The sequence below is a fragment of the Chelonoidis abingdonii genome, chromosome 3, assembly GCF_003597395.2.
Source record: "Chelonoidis abingdonii isolate Lonesome George chromosome 3, CheloAbing_2.0, whole genome shotgun sequence".
Classification (NCBI taxonomy): domain Eukaryota; kingdom Metazoa; phylum Chordata; order Testudines; family Testudinidae; genus Chelonoidis; species Chelonoidis abingdonii.
Window position 1 is genome coordinate 135,262,728 of NC_133771.1, and position 17,437 is coordinate 135,280,164.

Below are 17,437 nucleotides of genomic sequence, written 5' to 3' on the forward strand. Positions count from 1 at the left end.
GAGGAAGGAATGACTGATGACATTTACCCAGAACCATCTGCGACAATAATGATTCAACCCAGAATTCCAAGGGGCGGAGGAGACTGCGGGAACTATGGGATAGCTATGGAAGAGCTACCCACAATGCAACGCTTCAGAAATCGACGTTAGCCTTGGACCATGAATGCACAACGCCGAAGTACTGTGCCTAGTGTGGCCGCATGAAATCGAATTTATAATATCAGTTTTATAAAACCGATTTTAGCTAATTCTATATTATCCCGTAGTGTAGACGTGGCCTGATGCTCTGATAAGTGCTGCACATGTCACCTCCAAGTAACTTTCTTAAAGGATATATTAAGGATTGTCCGAGGGTTAGGGCAGTTTAAGACCATACCTTTACAGCCCTGTCAGCTCTCAGTCTCCAACGCAGTGTTCACCATTTTTTTTGGAGTGGATATCAGTAAAACTAAACAAAAGCCTGGGAAGGAAGAATTGAAAGATATTTGATTGTCCTGTACAACACATTATGATATTGGAACTCATAATGTAAGGCCCTGTAAAGCAAAATGGATGCCTCTTTTTGCAGAGGTGCTTGACAAAGAGAAATGTTATCAGATGATTTGAAAACGCAGGTTAGTATAGAGAATGACAAAAATATATAACTATTTAAGGGACTATGAATGGTTTAGCTAGAAATAAATATCTCTTCCTAAGAACTGGTAGCAAATATTCCCGGTCTTGAAAAAACGATGATTTTGATCTGGTTTGTATTGAATGTATACTGTTCTCAATTGTACATGTCACATTGGAATGCTGTTTCTCAATAAAAGCTTTTAATTTTTTTTAAAAAATGAAATTCTATCGGCCAAAACATAATTCCATGGATCATACTATTGTATTTTAAAATACGTGGTTGCAAAAGCCATTCACTCAACAATGGAAATGGAGCAATTGTCTTTAATGCTGCATGGATAATTGAGAGGGATGGTTAATATTTAAGTGGTCTGGTTGTTCAAATAGGTGGGTAACTTTGAGTAAAACTTGACTTTTAGTTTTATTTGAATAAAGTTATTGTGGTTTATAATTGACATATTAATTATGGCATTTGGCTTCTATTTTAAATTTAAATCACTATTTTTTGGCTTAGCAAAATTTGAAAATGTTTTTGTTTTGTGTTTTTCCTTCTGGTGAAGAGAAAAATATGCAAAGGATGTTGAATGAGATTGGCTAACAGTTAAAAATTGTGAGGTATGTTCTGGAATGCAATTTAGAGTAATTCATTTACTTACACAGTATAAACATAAAATATATACTCTACAACTCATATTACTGTTTTCACATTAATATATCAAATGGTGAGTATCATATTGGGGCTTGGGAAAAACATTTGTCTGTATAGTTCTAGCTTAGTCTTCTTTTTTATTTAAATTTTTGATTTAGGAGACCATAGCTGCACTAGGTATCTCTTGTTAAAACTGTCCTCTAGAAATCAGTGTTACAGAAAAATGGCTAGAAAGCTTATCCTTCTATATTTATTCTAATATATTTCCTCTTTTTCTGAAAGCAGTTTAACAGTAAAACAAGAGATGGGTTTACTGTAAACACAAAAGTCCCTAGCCTCAAAGATCAAGGGAAAGAATATGATGGATTCACAATTGCAATAACAGGAGACAAGTACGTTTGCTTTAAAAATTCATATTTTTAATCTAATCTTTAAGGAAATGACAAAGAAATGTTGAAGTATTATGAATTATCAATAGCAATTAATTTCTTGTTCTAATGGCATTTTGTACTTGTGTAATTGGGCCCTTTGTGTAGATGACTTTTAGTTTCACTGAGTCTGGATGTGGTTCTCAAGTGTGCAGCATCTCAGCCAACATTGACCCTATTATTCAACTCATTCTGTTGAATGCACATTGAAAAGTTTTATCCTTCATAATATAATAGTATCCACAAAATTCTGATCAGCAGAACTGTATAGTTGACAGCTTGGTGAGTCAAAGCTGTCTCTGCTCATATAGAGTTAAATATTTTCTGCTCTGAGAACTTTTCAGTCTACTTCATAGACCATAAAAACAGATCTGAATGCTCTGAATCAGAATGGAATGGAAACCACCATCACAGTGGATCCATTCTAAAAGTGGGGATGGATAGAACAGGGGTTTTTGTCCTTTTCACTTTACTGAGATTTTTGAGCGTTCTGTGTTGCTTCAGGCAATACTCTACAAGTTAGACTCATGTAATTCCTAGTTGGTAAAGTGCATTGAGGAGGCATTGGGTCCATTACTGATTGAGATAGTAAATACCCCCTTTGAGAGGCAAGGAGCCAGCACTCCTAAAGAGTGATTTTTAAGCTCATGTTCAAAAGATCTGTATGGTCCCACTGCAACAGTATGGAATTGATAATTTTCTTAGACATTCTTTCTATTCAGATTACTTAGGAAATCTAAATTCTACACCATCATTTAAAGTGTTCTACAATCTACTGCAGACATCTTTAGTGTGGAAAGTAGACATTTTACTGAAACCCAGTAGATTTTTCCCTTATGATTTTTAATCTCTAGATCTTCTGCACATTCGTAATGGGATGATGCACAAGATAGTTTCATTATATTGGGAAAATATTTATCTGTGTGAAACTGTCACATCTATGAAAATTAAATCACAAGTGTAAAATTTTGGTAAGAATCTGAATAGTTCCACATGCAGACCAAACAATACAATTTTGTAGTAATTAGCACTAATTAGGGAATAATTCCATTTCTGGAGTTTCGAAGTTAACAAAACAAACATGCTGTGGATTCTAAACAAATAAAATAGAAATAGAAAAGTACCATGAGAGAACATAAGAGTGGCCATACTGGGTCAGACCAAAGGTCTATCTAGCCCAGTATCCTGTCTTCCAATAGTGGCCAATGCCAGGTGCCCCAGAGGGAATGAACAGAACAGGTATTCATCAATTGATCCATCCCCTGTCGCCCATTTTCCCAGCTTCTGGCAAACAGAGGCCTAGGAACACTATCCCTACCCATCCTGGGTAATAGTCATTGATGGACCTAGCCTCCATGAATTTATCTAGTTCTTTTTTGAACCCTGTTATAATCTTGGCCTTCACAACATCCTCTGGCAAGAAGTTCCACAGGTTGACTGTGCATTGTGTGGAAAAATACTTTTTTGTTTTAAACCGTCTGCCAATTAATTTCATTAGTGGCCCCTAGTTCTTGTGTTGTTTACCTTCCCCACATCAGTCATGATTTATAGACCTCTATCATATCCCCCCTTAGTCGTCTCTTTTCCAAACTGAAAAGTCCTAGTTTTATTAATCTCTTCTCATATGGCTGCCGTTCCATACCCCTACTAGTTTTTGTTGCCCTTTTCTGAACCGTTTCCAAGCCCAATATATCTTTTTTGAGCTGGGACGACCACATCTGCATGCAGTATTCAAGATGTGGATGTACCATGGATTTATATAGAGGCAATATGATATTTTCTGTCTTATTATCTGTCCCTTTCTTAATGATTTCCAACATTGTTAGGTTTTTTGACTGCTGGTGCACACTGAGTGGATGTTTTCAGAGAACTATTCACAGTGATGCCAAGATCTCTTTCTTGAGTAGTAACAGCGAATTTAGACCCCATCATTTTATATGTATAGTTGGGATTATGTTTTCCAATGTGCGTTACTTTGCATTTATCAACATTGAATTTCATCTGCCATTTTGTTGCCCAGTCACCCAGTTTTGAGAGATCTTTTGTAGCTCTTCGCCATCTGCCTAGGACTTGACTATCTTGAGTAGTTTTGTATCATCTGCAGATTTTGCCACCTCACTGTTTACCCCTTTTTCCAGATCATTTTAAATGTCTTGTTTTCATATTGTGTGGATAAAAGATTTTTTCTGAGTAACACCTCTGAAAAGTTACAAAGACAGACAACTTGGTAAAAAGAGTAGGCTAAGTAGGGCTCAAATTTTAGTTATGGTAAAACAAACATCCTTGAAACTCAGACGTTAACCAGTAACGTCCCATTAGAAGGCAAAAATATTTAGAGTAGAACAGTTCATATACCTGTGCAGGACCATGTTAGCCAACAGAGACCTTAAGAAGGAAGTGATATCAGGGATAGGAAAGACATCTATTGCATTTACTAAACTCAACAGCATATGGAAGTCAGATGTACAGCACCAAAACAAAACTAAGAATTTTCAATTCAAACCTTATCTCATTGCTAACATACAATTGAGAGAGCTGGAGATCTACTAAAATGTCAAACAGAAAACTAGACACATTTGAAAATAAATGCCTACGAAAGAGTCTGGGCATTGGTTGGAAAGACTGTCACCAATGAAGAGATCTGAAAAATCACCAACCAGCAGCTCATTTCTACCAGAACCAGAAAGAAAGCGCTGGATGTGTTTGAGGCATCTACTTTTGGTGCCAACACACAGACTCCCTCATGAAGCTATTAAGTGGAAACCAACTGGTATGAGGAAATGAGGGCACCCAAGAGAAACCTTAAGAAGAGCCCTTAGCAGGAACGGCAGGCTAGTCTATCTCAATACCACAGAGCAAATTGAAGGAGCAGCAAATGACGGTGGTTAATGGGAGAGACTGGTTTCCACCATGTGTGCCAACATTGGTGCGGGAAGGGTGTAAATGTAAAAATAAAACTTTAATGCTCTGTCTAAAAAACCCCCAAAAGCCTCTAGACTTCCTTCCATCAAAATATTAGCAGTTATCTGCAATTTTTTATTGCAAATAACACCTATCACTTTGTCAGTAAGAATATTAAAACATATTCTCTGATGTTTCTATTTCAACCTCAGTGGTTCTCATTTGAGTGGGCAGCAGATTTGTTTTCTTGCTTTACATAGGGGTGGTAGGGGAGAAGGTTTGGGGGAAGGAAGAAATATTAGCCTTAACTATCCTGCATTTTTGCACCTCTTCTAAGTATTTGATTAGTGTCTTGAAATTTATTCAAATAATCTTTTGTATTAGAGTTGGGAACATATTATTTTCAGTGGAAACTCAGACAACGGAAGAAAGAACACAACTGTATCATGCAGAAATAGATGCCCTATATAAGGATCTAACAGCCAAAGGAAAAGTACTAATTCTATCTGCAGAACTTGGGGTAAGGTTTTTAAGGAAACAATTAATTCATGCTAACTTCAACTTCAAATTTTGTCCGGATGTGAGGTGTAAATTTTTTACAGTGAGGGTAATTAACCATTAGAATGCTTACCAGGGGTTGTGGTGGAGTTTTCCATCACTGGCAATTTCAAAATCAAGATATTCTCTGGTTCAAACAGGAATTAATTAGGGAAATTCGTGGCCTGTATTATGCTGAAAGTCAGATTGGATGATAACAGTGGTCTCTTCTGGCCTTGTAATCCATGAATCCTTTTATATAATTAATTTTAAATATATATATGCTATCATTTTTTATTTTTGTCAAAATACAATCCAGTTTACTGTGCATTGCTCTAATATTCAGATTTTTTGACACAGTTCCTAAATAAGTAATAAAATTCACCTCTTATTGAAATGCTACTAGTCAGAAGAAGTTAAGTGAGAGGTTTCCATTGTTTAAGGGTAAACTATTAAGTTGCTCCGTTTTGCTAAGTAATAGTTTAATTCCAAACACACAGCATGAAATGTTCCATAATAAAAAAGCCATTATTTTTTTATCCTAGCTTGCAACCACCTCATATTATTACCATGATGAGCACTATTTAACGTTGTTAATAGACTGGTTCCTGACAGCCAGTTGTAAAATGAAAATTGACATAAATACATGACAAAACAATAAAATTTGTTTTCAGGTTGATTGCATTCTACCTGAGAAGCTGGCTGTGCTTTAGATTTATCAGGTTCTTTTACATAGCATAATGCCTTAATGCTGGGTGAAATGCAATGCTAGTTTGTTGTTCAAGCTAATTCCTTAGCTTGGCCTTTTTGAGTTACTTGATCTTCCAACGTTCACAGTAGGGATGGTTCAATTTTATTGAAATTTACGGCATATTTTTCTTTATTTTAAAAAAACAAACAACCCACACCTTCGGGCTGAAAATATTGTATCATTACTTAGTGCTCTTTGTAATACCCTCCATTAACATTATTTTATGTTTCTTCATCTCATATCTGTACACTAAAGTATTTTTTGAGGCCCTGCTTGTATTTTTTTTTTTTTACCTAGGAGGCAGATGCTGTGTGCAATCTAATCCTGTCTTTAGTTTATTACTTCTATAACTTAATGCCACTCTCAAGAGGATCCAGGTTAGTGACTGATTTTGTGCATTATCTCTCCATCTGCTATTCTATTTTAGTGTATGTGGGATTGTTTATCTACTTAATGGATTTATTAATAAAGGGACTTCTGATAAATTGCAGTTGTTTCTCATGTGTTTCTAGGGTCTCTTGTTCTAATTATACTGATAACATTCCTAATGCTGTAGGCCTTAGGAGACTGAACCTTTATTGACCACTATGGTCTGAGGCTAATCAGTATTAACTAATTAATCAGTAAACAGTTCATTGATAAGGCTACAGAACTACAGTTCCTCAGTACCTGAATCACTGATTTTTATGAAGGTGTCAGATGTCTGTTTTTATCTCTAATAAAAAAGCATTTCAAGGTATTTTTTTTTTAAATTTTTAACTGAGGAGTAAGAAGTTGAATTTGTATAACGTAAAATAATTCTAACTGAAAAATATTACGGAAAGAGACTTGTTGCTCTTTATTTTTTAGTGTGATAGCTTATTCGGTGATCATGGGAGCACTGATGGCAAGTGGGAAAGAAGTAGCAGGAAAAATACCAAAAGGAAAGGCAAGTTCTACATAAAAATACATTGGCTCAACCTAGATAACAGAAGTGATACTTCTAAGTATGGAGGAGCAGCTGAAGGAATAAGCAAGGACTCAAAGTGTGTCTATCAAGTGTTTGTCCATGCTTTACCATGGTGGCTTCAAATTTTATAGTGTTTTTTAGGATTCATTGCTTTTTGTGGATTCTCAGATGACAACTGTGGCATATAGTGTATTTCAGCATCTGTGGTTAGCCCTGAGGCTGCAGTTGTTCCCCTCCGATGTGGACCTTTCACGATAATCTGTGCCTTTGTAACTGTGAGGCCAGATCCCAGTGGTGACCTCCTACTTGTGGTTCCCCTTGAAGAAGTCTCTGAAAATTCAGTTTGAGCAAAATACAGATCTTATCTCTGGAGTGCAGTGGGCTCATGTGGACATGCAATGTTAGCGTTTCCTCTTTGCTTTCACATGCAGTTTAATGTGGTTGCAATTTACAGAGTTCTGAAACACATTTATATGCATCTCTCCCCATCTTCTGCCACAGGAGTTATGTATGATCTGCTGAATTACCTTTGCTGTTGGTTTTGGAGTTTAAAGTGAAGTTCTGGTCTGAAAAGTGACTATGGAAAAATGATACCACCTTACTCATCAGATATGTTCCTTTTGTGTAGTTAGTCAGTCATAGCTGCTGACTCTACTGACAAAAATAAACTGCTTCTTTGAGTAATATCTCTATGGGGGCCACACTTCAGGTGCACATGCATCTCAAAACTGGGACCTCAATCTGGTTCTCAATTACAGTAGAACCTCAGCGTTACGAACACCTCCGGAATGGAGGTTGTTCGCAACTCTGAACAAAACATTATGGTTGTTCTTTCAAAAGTTTACAACTGAACTTAATACAGCTTTGAAACTTAACAATGCAGAAGAATAATGCTTCTTTTAACCATCTTAATTTAAATGAAACAAGCACAGAAACAGTTTCCTTACCTTGTCAAATCTTTTTTTTAACTTTCCTTTTTTTTAGTAGTTTACATTTAACACAGTGCTGTACTTGCTTCTTTTGGGAGGAGGGGGTGCCTCTGCTGCAGCCTTATTGCATACTTCTGGTTCCAAATGAGGTGTGTGGTGGACTGGTCAGTTCGCAACCCTGAGATTCTATTGTACCTTATGAAACATCAATTTGAACCTATAACAGCCTGTTCTCTGTTCCCTTTATCTATGCCCTGGTCTACACTACGAGTTTAGATCGAATTTAGCAGCGTTAGATCGATTTAACCCTGCACCCATTCACACAACGAAGCTGTTATTTTCTACTTAAAGGGCTGTTAAAATTGATTGTGGTACTCCTACCCCGACGAGGGGATTAGCACTGAAATCGACCTTGCCAGGTCGAATTTGGGGTATTGTGATTGCAATTTGACGGTATTGGCCTCCGAGAGCTATCCCAGAGTGCTCCATTGTGACCACTCTGGACAGCGCTCTCAACTCCGATGCCTTGGCCAGGTAGACAGGAAAAGCCCTGCGAACTTTTGAATCTCATTTCCTGTTTGGCCAGGCTGGTGATCTGCGGGTGAGTGCAGATCTCATCAGCAGAGGTGACCATGATGGAGTCCCAGAATTGCAAAATAGCTCCAGCATGGACCAAACAGGAGATATGGGATCTGATCACTGTATGGGGAGACGAATCCGTGCTATCAGAACTCTGTTCCAAAAGACCAAATGCCCAAACATTTGAAAAAAATCTCAAAGGGCATGAAGGACAGAGGCTATAACAGGGACCTGCAGCAGTGCCATATGAAACTTAAGGAGCTGAGGCAAGCCTACCAAAAAACCAGAGAGGCAAAGTGCCGCTCCAGGTCAGAGCCCCAGACATGCCATTTCTATGATGAGCTGCATGCCATTCTAGGTGGGGCAGCCACCACTACCCCACCCCTGTGCTTTGACTCTGTCAATGAAGTAGCACGCAACAGGGACGCGGGTTTGGGGGACAAGGAAGATAACACACAGCAAGAAAGCAGAGAAACCATTTTCCCTGACAGCAAGGAACTGTTTCTCACCCTGGACTGGAGTCAGGTACCCCGCAAACCCACCCAAGGCTGCCTCCCAGACCCACCAGGTGGAGAAGGGACCTCTGGTGAGTGTACCTGTGTAAATATTATACACTGTTTAAAAGCAAGCGTGTTTAATGATTAACTTGCCCTGGCATTCGCGACCAGTACAGCTACTGGAAAAGTCTGCTCACATGTCTGGGGATGGAGCGGAAATCCTCCAGGGACATATCCATAAAGTTCTCCTGGACGTACTCCCAAAGCCTTTGCAAAAGGTTTCTGGGAAGGACAGCCTTATTCTGTCCTCCATGGTAGGATACTTTACCACGCCAGGCCAGTAGCACGTAGTCTGGAATCATTGCATAACAAAGCATGGCAGCATATGGTCCTGGTGTTTGCTGGTATTCAAACAGCATCCGTTCTTTATCTCTGTGTTATCCTCAGGAGAATGATATAATTCCTGGACACCTGGTTGAAATAGGGTGACTTTATTAAGGGGACATTCAGAGGTGCCCGTTCCTGCTGGGCTATTTGCCTGTGGCTGAACAGAAATGTTCCCTGCTGTTAACCATGCAGTGGGGGAAAACAATCATCCCAGAGATTTGGGTGTGTGTGTGTGGGGGGACAGTTAGGTTTGTGCTGCACTTTAACCCAAAACCGCAGCCCCTCCTCCTTTTAAATGGCCAGCCCATTTTAAATGGCCAACCCAACAGCTGCTTAGTATGGGAAATGAGGGCACTGCTGTTTGAAACCATTTTGACATGTTATGAAGGTTAAAGAAGCCAAAAGTCTGTGTCTTCCCATGGCTGCCTGCAAGCCAAATTCTGTTGCCCGGCCCAGCGTGAAAGAAGTCTCACACCAAACCAGCATATCCTCAGTAAAAGGCAAAATGCAACCTTGTACGAAGAGCACATGCGCTATGTAATATTAAACAGCAAAGTTTACTGCGAAAGAGTCTACCCATTGTTCTCTAAAATGTGTCTTTTTAACTACCACTCTCCCTTTTTTCCTCCACCAGCTGCTCACACAATCTTCTCCTTCCCAGAGGCTAGCGAAGATTAGAAGGCAAAAAAAACGCACTCATGATTAAATGTTCTCTGAGCTCATGCAGTCCTCCCACACTGAAAGAGCCCAAGAGAATGCATGGTGGCAGATAGTGTCAGAGTCCAGGAAAGAGCAATATGAATGCGAGGACAGGTGGCAGGCTGAAGATGATAGGTGGCGTGAGCTTGGTTACAGAAGGCAAGAGGCAATGCTGAGGCTACTGGAAGAACAAACTGATATGCTCCAGCGTATGGTTGAGGTTCAGGAAAGCCAGCTTGAGCACAGACTGCCACTACAGCCCCTGTGTAACCAACCACCCTCCTCACCCAGACGTCCAAGAATGCGGTGGGGGGGCCTCCGGGCACCCAACCACTCCACCCCAGAGGATTGCCCAAGCAACAGAAAGCTGGCATTCAATAAGTTTTTTAAGTGCACTGTGGCCTTGTCCTTCCCTCCTCCCGCACCCCTCCAAGGCTACCTTCGCAGTTATCCCCCTATTTGTGTGATGAATATATTAATAAATAATGCATGAATGTGAAGCAACAATGACTTTATTTCCTCTGCAAGCAGTGATCGAAGCGGGGAGGAAGGGTTGCTAGCTTACAGGGAAGTAGAGTGAACCAAGGCAGGGGAGAGGGGATTCATCAAAGAGAAACAAACAGAACTTTCACACTGTAGCCTGGCCAGTTGTGAAACTGGTTTTAAAAGCTTCTCTGATGTGCATTGTGCCCTCCTGTACTCTGCTAACTGTCCTGGTGTCTGGCTACACATAATCAGTGGCCAGGCGATTTGCCTCAACCTCCCACCCCGCCATAAATGTCTACCCCTTACTCTCACAGATATTGTGGAGCGCACAGCAAGTGGTAATAACAGTGGGAATATTGGTTTCGCTGAGGTCTATCGAAGTCAGTAAATTGCGCCAGCACACTTTTAAACGTCCAAATGCACATTCTACCACCATTCTGCACTTTCTCAGCCTATAGCCTGGTCAGTAGTCAGGAGCTGTTCGACTGCCTGTGTACGGCTTCATGATCCATGGCATTAAGGGGTAGGCTGGATCCCCAAGGATAACTATAGGCATTTCAACCTCCCCAACGGTTATGTTCTGGTATCGGAAGAAAGTCCCTTGGTGCAGATTTTGAAACAGACCAGAGTTCCTGAAGATGTGAGCATCATATACCTTCCCTGGCCATCCCACGCTGATGTTGGTGAAACGTCCCTTGTGATCCACCAGTGCTTGCAGCACCATTGAAAAGTATCCCTTTCGGTTTATGTACCCATTGGCTTGGTGCTCCGGTGTCAAGATAGGGATATGGGTTCCATCTATTACCCCACTCCAGTTAGGGAATCTCATTGCAGCAAAGCCATCCACTATGACCTGCACATTTCCCAGAGTCACTGTCCTTGATATCAACAGGTCTTTGATTGCGTTGGCTACTTGCATCACAGCAGCCCCCACAGTAGATTTGCCCACTCCAAACTGATGCCCAACTGACTGGTAGCTGTCTGGCGCTGCAAGCTTCCACAGGGCTATCGCCACTCGCTTGTGAACTGTGAGGGCTGCTCTCATCTTGGTATTCTTGCGCTTCAGGGCAGAGGAAAGCAAGTCGCAAAGTTCCATGAAAGTGCCCTTACACATGTGAGAGTTTCGCAGCCCCTGGGAATAGTCCCATACCTGCAACACTGTGCAGTCCCCCCAGTCTGCTTGTTTCCCGGGCCCAGAATTGACGTTCCATGGCATGAACCTGCCCCAATGACACCATGATGTCCACATTGCCAGAGCCGTACTTTGAGAGAAGTCTGTGTCCATGTCCTCATCACACTTGTCACCGGGCTGCCATTGCCTCCTTGCCTGGTTTTGCTTTTGCAGGTTCTGGTTCTGCATATACTGCAGGATAATGTGTGTGGTGTTTACAGTGCTCATAATTGTGGCAGTGATCTGAGCAGGCTCCATGCTTGCCGTGCTATGGCGTCTGTGCTGAAAAAAGGCACAAAACGATTGTCTGCTGTTGCTCTGACAGAGGGAGGGGCGACTGACGACATGTCTTACAGTGTTGGCTTACAGAGTTGTCACACAGAATGGCCCCCTCAAGGACTGAATTCACAACCCTGGGTTTAGCAGGCCAATGCTATCGGGGTGGATATCTGGATGTATATCACTTGTTATGAGACCGCAGGGTTTCATCCTCTTCAAAGGATGAAAGCACGTTCTACCAGGTCACAAGCAACATCCACTGCTTTGCTTAAGAACATACCAGTGTCTGAGATGTGTAGGGCTGCTACATGGGTTTTTGTACGTACATTTTTGAAGTTCTACTCTTTAATCCATGCCCTCAGATCCAATGCAGCTCTGGCTGCTGCAGTACTATCTTCAGTTCTGGACTCCGTTCCAAAGCTCACTCCTCCCTCTGGAAAAACTGCTCAGAAGTCACCTGAAGTGGAGCACTCGGAGACGTTACTCGAAGCAGAGGAAGAAGTTACTCACCTTGTGCCATAACTGCAGTTTTTTGAGATAGCTATCTCTATAGGTGCTCCACTACCTGCTCTTCCTTCACCTCTGCTTTGGATTGTTCTATGTGAACACACTTGTGTGGAGAAGGAACTGAGGGTGATTTGCCCGCGGATCCCTACATTGCCTCAGTGTCCAGCACGAGGAGGCTTTTAGGCGTGTGTGCAGGCTGAAGGGGCACTGCTAGTGTACGAATCTCTCATCAAGGTCTTGAGAGGTGCATGTGCAGTGGAAGTTGAGCACCTGTGGGAGGACACATCTTGGACAAACTGCAGTTACCGCGCAAGATGAGTAAACTCTCTTTTTACTGTTAACACTGCAGAACCAATTCAGCTAAGGGAGAATGAGCTGGATTCTATTTCTCCTTATGCCTCACCAACAGAATTGTTGACAAAGCTCCAATGACTTATAAAAACCATTGAAGAAAATTATATTATACAGGTGTAACTGATAACCAAATTTGACTTTCAATACCTTTTACTGGTGATGAGACGTGAAAAAGGAAGTACAGAACCTAGCTTCTCTATTCACTGTTGATGATGAGTTTAGAAGGCTGATAGCAAGAAAAAATTGAGCTAATTCAATATTGAAAATTGACAATAAGCAGAGAACAAATAAGAATGGCCAGTATCCTGTCTTCTTACCGTGGCCAGTGCCAGATGCTTCAGAGGGAGTGAAAAGAATAGGGGAATTTTGAGTAATCCATATCTTTTCATCCAGTCCCAGCTTTTTGCAGTTTCGGGACATCTGGACCAAGGGGTTGCTTCCCTGACAATCTTTTGAACCCCCAATTATACCTATGGCCTTCATGATGTGCCATGGCAATGAGTTCCAAAGGTTGATTTTGCGCTGTGTGAAGTACTTCCTTATGTTGTTTAAACCTACTGCCTATTAATTTCACTGGGTGACCCCTAATTCTTATGTTTGTGAATGGGTAAATAACACTTTCTCCACACCACTCATGTTTTTATAGACCTGTCAGATCCCCTCTTAGTCGTCTCTTTCTCACGCTGAAAGGTCCCAGTCTTTTTAATCTCTCGTCATATGGAAGCTGTTCCATATCGCTTATCTACACCTTTTCCAATTCTAATATATTCTTTTTGAGATGTGTGAACAGAATTGCACACAGTATTCAAGGTGTGGGTGTACCGTGGGTTTATATATTGGCATATTTTCTGTTATCTATTGCTTTCCTAATGGTTCATAACATTGTTAGCTTTTTTGATTGCTGCCTCACATTGAGCAGATGTCAGAAAATTATCCACAATGACTCCAAGATCTTTCAGGAGTGGTAACAGCTAAATTAGACTCCATCATTTTGTATGTGTAGTTGGAATTAGGTTTTCAGGTATGCATTTCTTTACACTTATCAATGCTGAATTTCATCTGCCATTTTGTCACCAATCACCCAGTTTACTGAGATCCCTTTGTAACTTTCGAAGTCAGCTTTGGACTTAACTATCTCGAGTCACTTTGTATTGTCTGTATATTTTGCCACTGCACTGCTCATCCCCTTTTCCAGATCATTTATGAATATATTGAACAAGTAGGTCCCCAGTACAGATTCTTGGGGAACCTTGCTATTTACCTATATCCACAGTGAAAACGGACCATTTATACTTTGTTTCCTATCTTTTACTTATCCATGAGAGGACCTTCCCTCTTATCCCTATCTGCTTAGTTTGCTAAAGAGCCTTTGGTGAGGGATCTTGTCAAAGGCTTTCTAATAATCCAAGTACACTGTATCAGCTGGATCACCCTTGTCCACATGCTTGACACCCTCAAAGAATTCTATAAGAACCTCACTGCCACTTCTAGTCACTTCAGAGTGAAATGCACTTTGAACTTTCCATGTCCAGCAGCAAGTCTTTCTCAGTGGAGGGCCAATTACTAATCTGTTCTCTTCAGCAATCCACCAGAGCATGAATTTGATAAGCTTCAGGGCAGAGTGCAAAATGTATTTTTCTGACTAGTTTTTTGATTGACCTTTGAGATGAAATAGGGCAGTGGTGGACAACCTGCGGCCCATGGGTCGCATGCTGCCTATCTGAGTAATCTGCTGGTGGGCCACGAGACAGTTTGTTTACATTGACCATCCACAGGCACAGCCACCCGCAGCTTCCAGTGGCTGCAGTTCACCATTGCTGGACAATGAAAGCTGTGGGAAATGGCGTGTGCCACAGAGACGTGCTGGCCGCCACTTCCTGCAGCTCCCTTTGCCAGGAACGGTGAACCATGGTCACTGGGAGCTGTGGGCGGCCGTGCCTGTGGACAGTCAATGTAAACAAACTGTCTTGCGGCCTGCCAGTGGATTACCCTGATGGGCTGCGTGCGGCCCACAGGTTCCCCACCACTGAAATAGGGTATTGCACTTTCACTGGCTTTTACTGATGTGAAGCTGCTCAGGTGTCTTGGCTGTGTTTAGTAGTGTACATGTCAGAATTACAAAAAAAAAAACCACGCTTAAATCATAGTTGTTACTAATGCTAAGCTGGAGTTCAGAAATACAGAATGGGAAGAATTAGAAAAGCCCAATATTATCCCAGATTTCTGTCATTACTGATTTTTTTCAGCAGGCCATCAACTAATATTACAGAACAAACATCCAGCCTTCCAATTTGTATTTATTAATGGGGAATACAATCTATTATTTTAAAACCACCCTTGATTTCATCATTTTATGGCATTTAATCACCAGTGTCCATTAATTCTGATTAAGACATAAGAAGATATGCTAGATTCCACTGCAAAAGGATGAGAACGTTGGTTCCAACCCAGGTGCTTATCTAATTCCACGGGTTTAGTTTTTCTTCACTGTGCATTCTCATGGATGTGCTAACAATAAGTTCGCATTTTTCGAAATGCCATATTTTCTTACTCCTTTGTAATTATTTGTTGCTATGTTTTGTTTCAGTTGGTTGATTTTGAAGCCATGACAGCACCTGGTTCTGAGGCTTTTAGCAAAATAGCCAGAAGCTGGATGAATCTCCAAAGGTAAATGTATTGTCAAAGAAAAAAATTCAAAACTATTAGATGCAGACTTAAACAAAATGTATGTGTATGTAAAACAAATATGACTTGTGATAGTCCTTAGTAAACCATAAATGTTAAGATGATCATGCTTCCTGTGAGCCAGTTTATTGTACTACAGCCTGTCATGATAAAATTCACTCTAGTGTAAAGGGCATGCACAAGGCTATATTTACCAATGAAAATTCACTTAATGTCTATGCTACAGGTTAATGTGGTACATATAGCCTTGCATAGACCCTCTGTACTGCGGTGAATTTCACCATTGGTCCCCAGCAGGATATTAGAATTTAGTCTGTGTTAAATGGTTTAAACTGTAACTCAATACAGATTTTTTAAAAAAATGCCATCAGCTAAATACCCTATACCACTTGTGCACAGGAAAATCAGTGACTTTCAATATTAAGCTTAAATAAGTCATGGGCCTGCCCAGCAGTCTAGGAGTAGTACAGTAACTCCTCACTTAACGTTGTAGTTATGTTCCTGAAAAATGTGACTTTAAGTGAAACGATGTTAAGCGAATCCAATTTACCATAAGAATGAATGTAAATGTGGGGGGTTAAGTTCCAGGGAAATTTCTTTTTGTCGTACAGTACAGTACAATAGTTGGGAGGTGCCCCTGCCTTACCCCACACAGGCACAGCCCACTGGCACTGAAGACAATGAAGCAGGCAAGGAGGCTTAAGGTGCTGTATGCTGGGAGAAGCACATTGTGCAGCAGCAGCAGTAGCTTCCCCTACACTGCAAGCACCAGGGGCAAAGGGGCTCAACCCTCGGCCCATCCTCTCCACCCCTTTACTCCACACACTGCATCCTCGCTCCGCCTTCTTCCCTCCCCTGCCTCCTGCCCACAGCAATCAGCTGGCTTGAGGCATTCAGGAGGGAGGGGGGAGGAGCGAGAACACAGTGCGCAGGCTCTCCCTCCCTCCCTTGCCTCCTAAACGCTGCAAGCCAGCTGATTGCCGCGGGTGGGAAGCAGGGGAGGTGGGGGAGTGCACTGCGTCCTCCCTCCTCCCCACTCCCTCTTCCCCTTGGCAATCAGCTGGCTTTTGATGTTCAGGGGGTAGGAGGGAAGGGGAAGGAGTGAGGACTTGTCGCACAGCCTTCCCCCTCCCTCCCTTGCCTCCTGCCTGCGGCAATCAGCTGGTTTGTGGCATTCAGGAGGCAGAGGAAGGAGGGAGAGCCTGCACGCCGAGTCCTCGCTCCTCTCTCCTGAACACCGCAAGCCAGCTGATTGCCATGGGCAGGAGGCAGGGGGAGGAGGGACAAGGCACTGATCCGTGGGGGCAGGCAGCAAGGAGGCATAGGGGAGCTGATATGGGGGCTGCCAGCTGTGGACAAAGCAAGGAGCCAAATGACATTATAGCGAAGCATTGCACGACTTTAAATGGAGCAAGATCGAAACAATGTTAAGCGAGAGGGAGTTACTGTGTAAGGTGTTGAAGCACACAAAGGGATAAGAATTTGGGTTTGGTGGCACCAGGAGGAAAAGTGAGTCACTATTGAGCCATCCTACTTTTGGCTAATTCACGTGGTGCTGGAGGGATCCACATCTAGCTCATTTCCTGGAGGTTCTCAGCAATACGAGGCCTCTAAGGGCATTTATGGAGGAGAAATAAAAAAGGGTTAAAAATGTGAATGTTTTTAGTGCAGAATGAAATCTAGTATTTTAAAACTACTCTGTTACACACACACTAGACTATATTTATGTATCCAGACATATTTACAATAGAGTACACATGTTCATTCCTTGTAAACAGGTGCTCACATCACAAAACTGTAACAAACTTGGCACTAATTGTCCCTTTGTGGTCATTCTCAATACAAAAGCAAAATTTTGAATGAACTGGAGACTGAAATAGGTTCCTAAACATTCCTAAAGATGGTCCCTCTAGGTCAGGATAAGGCACTTTATGGGGTAGCTTAAGGAAATCCTGCACTGCTGCTCTATGCTGTACCTCTTCTGTTGATAGTTTAACTTAATTATCTATGGTTGTCAGTCTAACTTTCACTAGA

The 17,437-nt window shown here is 41.6% G+C and overlaps 1 protein-coding gene across 6 annotated transcripts in view; it reads left to right on the forward strand.

The window, feature by feature from the left end:
- The window catches only part of TTC13 (tetratricopeptide repeat domain 13), an 88,069-nt gene that overhangs the window by 69,281 nt on the left and 1,351 nt on the right, over positions 1-17,437 (forward strand). For 3 of the 6 annotated variants that reach the window (XM_032806393.2, XM_032806391.2, XM_032806395.2), the window contains 5 exons: positions 1,547-1,656; positions 4,978-5,113; positions 6,179-6,258; positions 6,731-6,809; positions 15,306-15,385. In XM_032806393.2, the coding sequence (XP_032662284.1) occupies positions 1,547-1,656; positions 4,978-5,113; positions 6,179-6,258; positions 6,731-6,809; positions 15,306-15,385 (485 nt within the window). The remainder of the gene's footprint in view (positions 1-1,546; positions 1,657-4,977; positions 5,114-6,178; positions 6,259-6,730; positions 6,810-15,305; positions 15,386-17,437) is intronic. The other 3 variants (XM_032806394.2, XM_032806392.2, XR_004377297.2) reach the window with 2 other exon arrangements.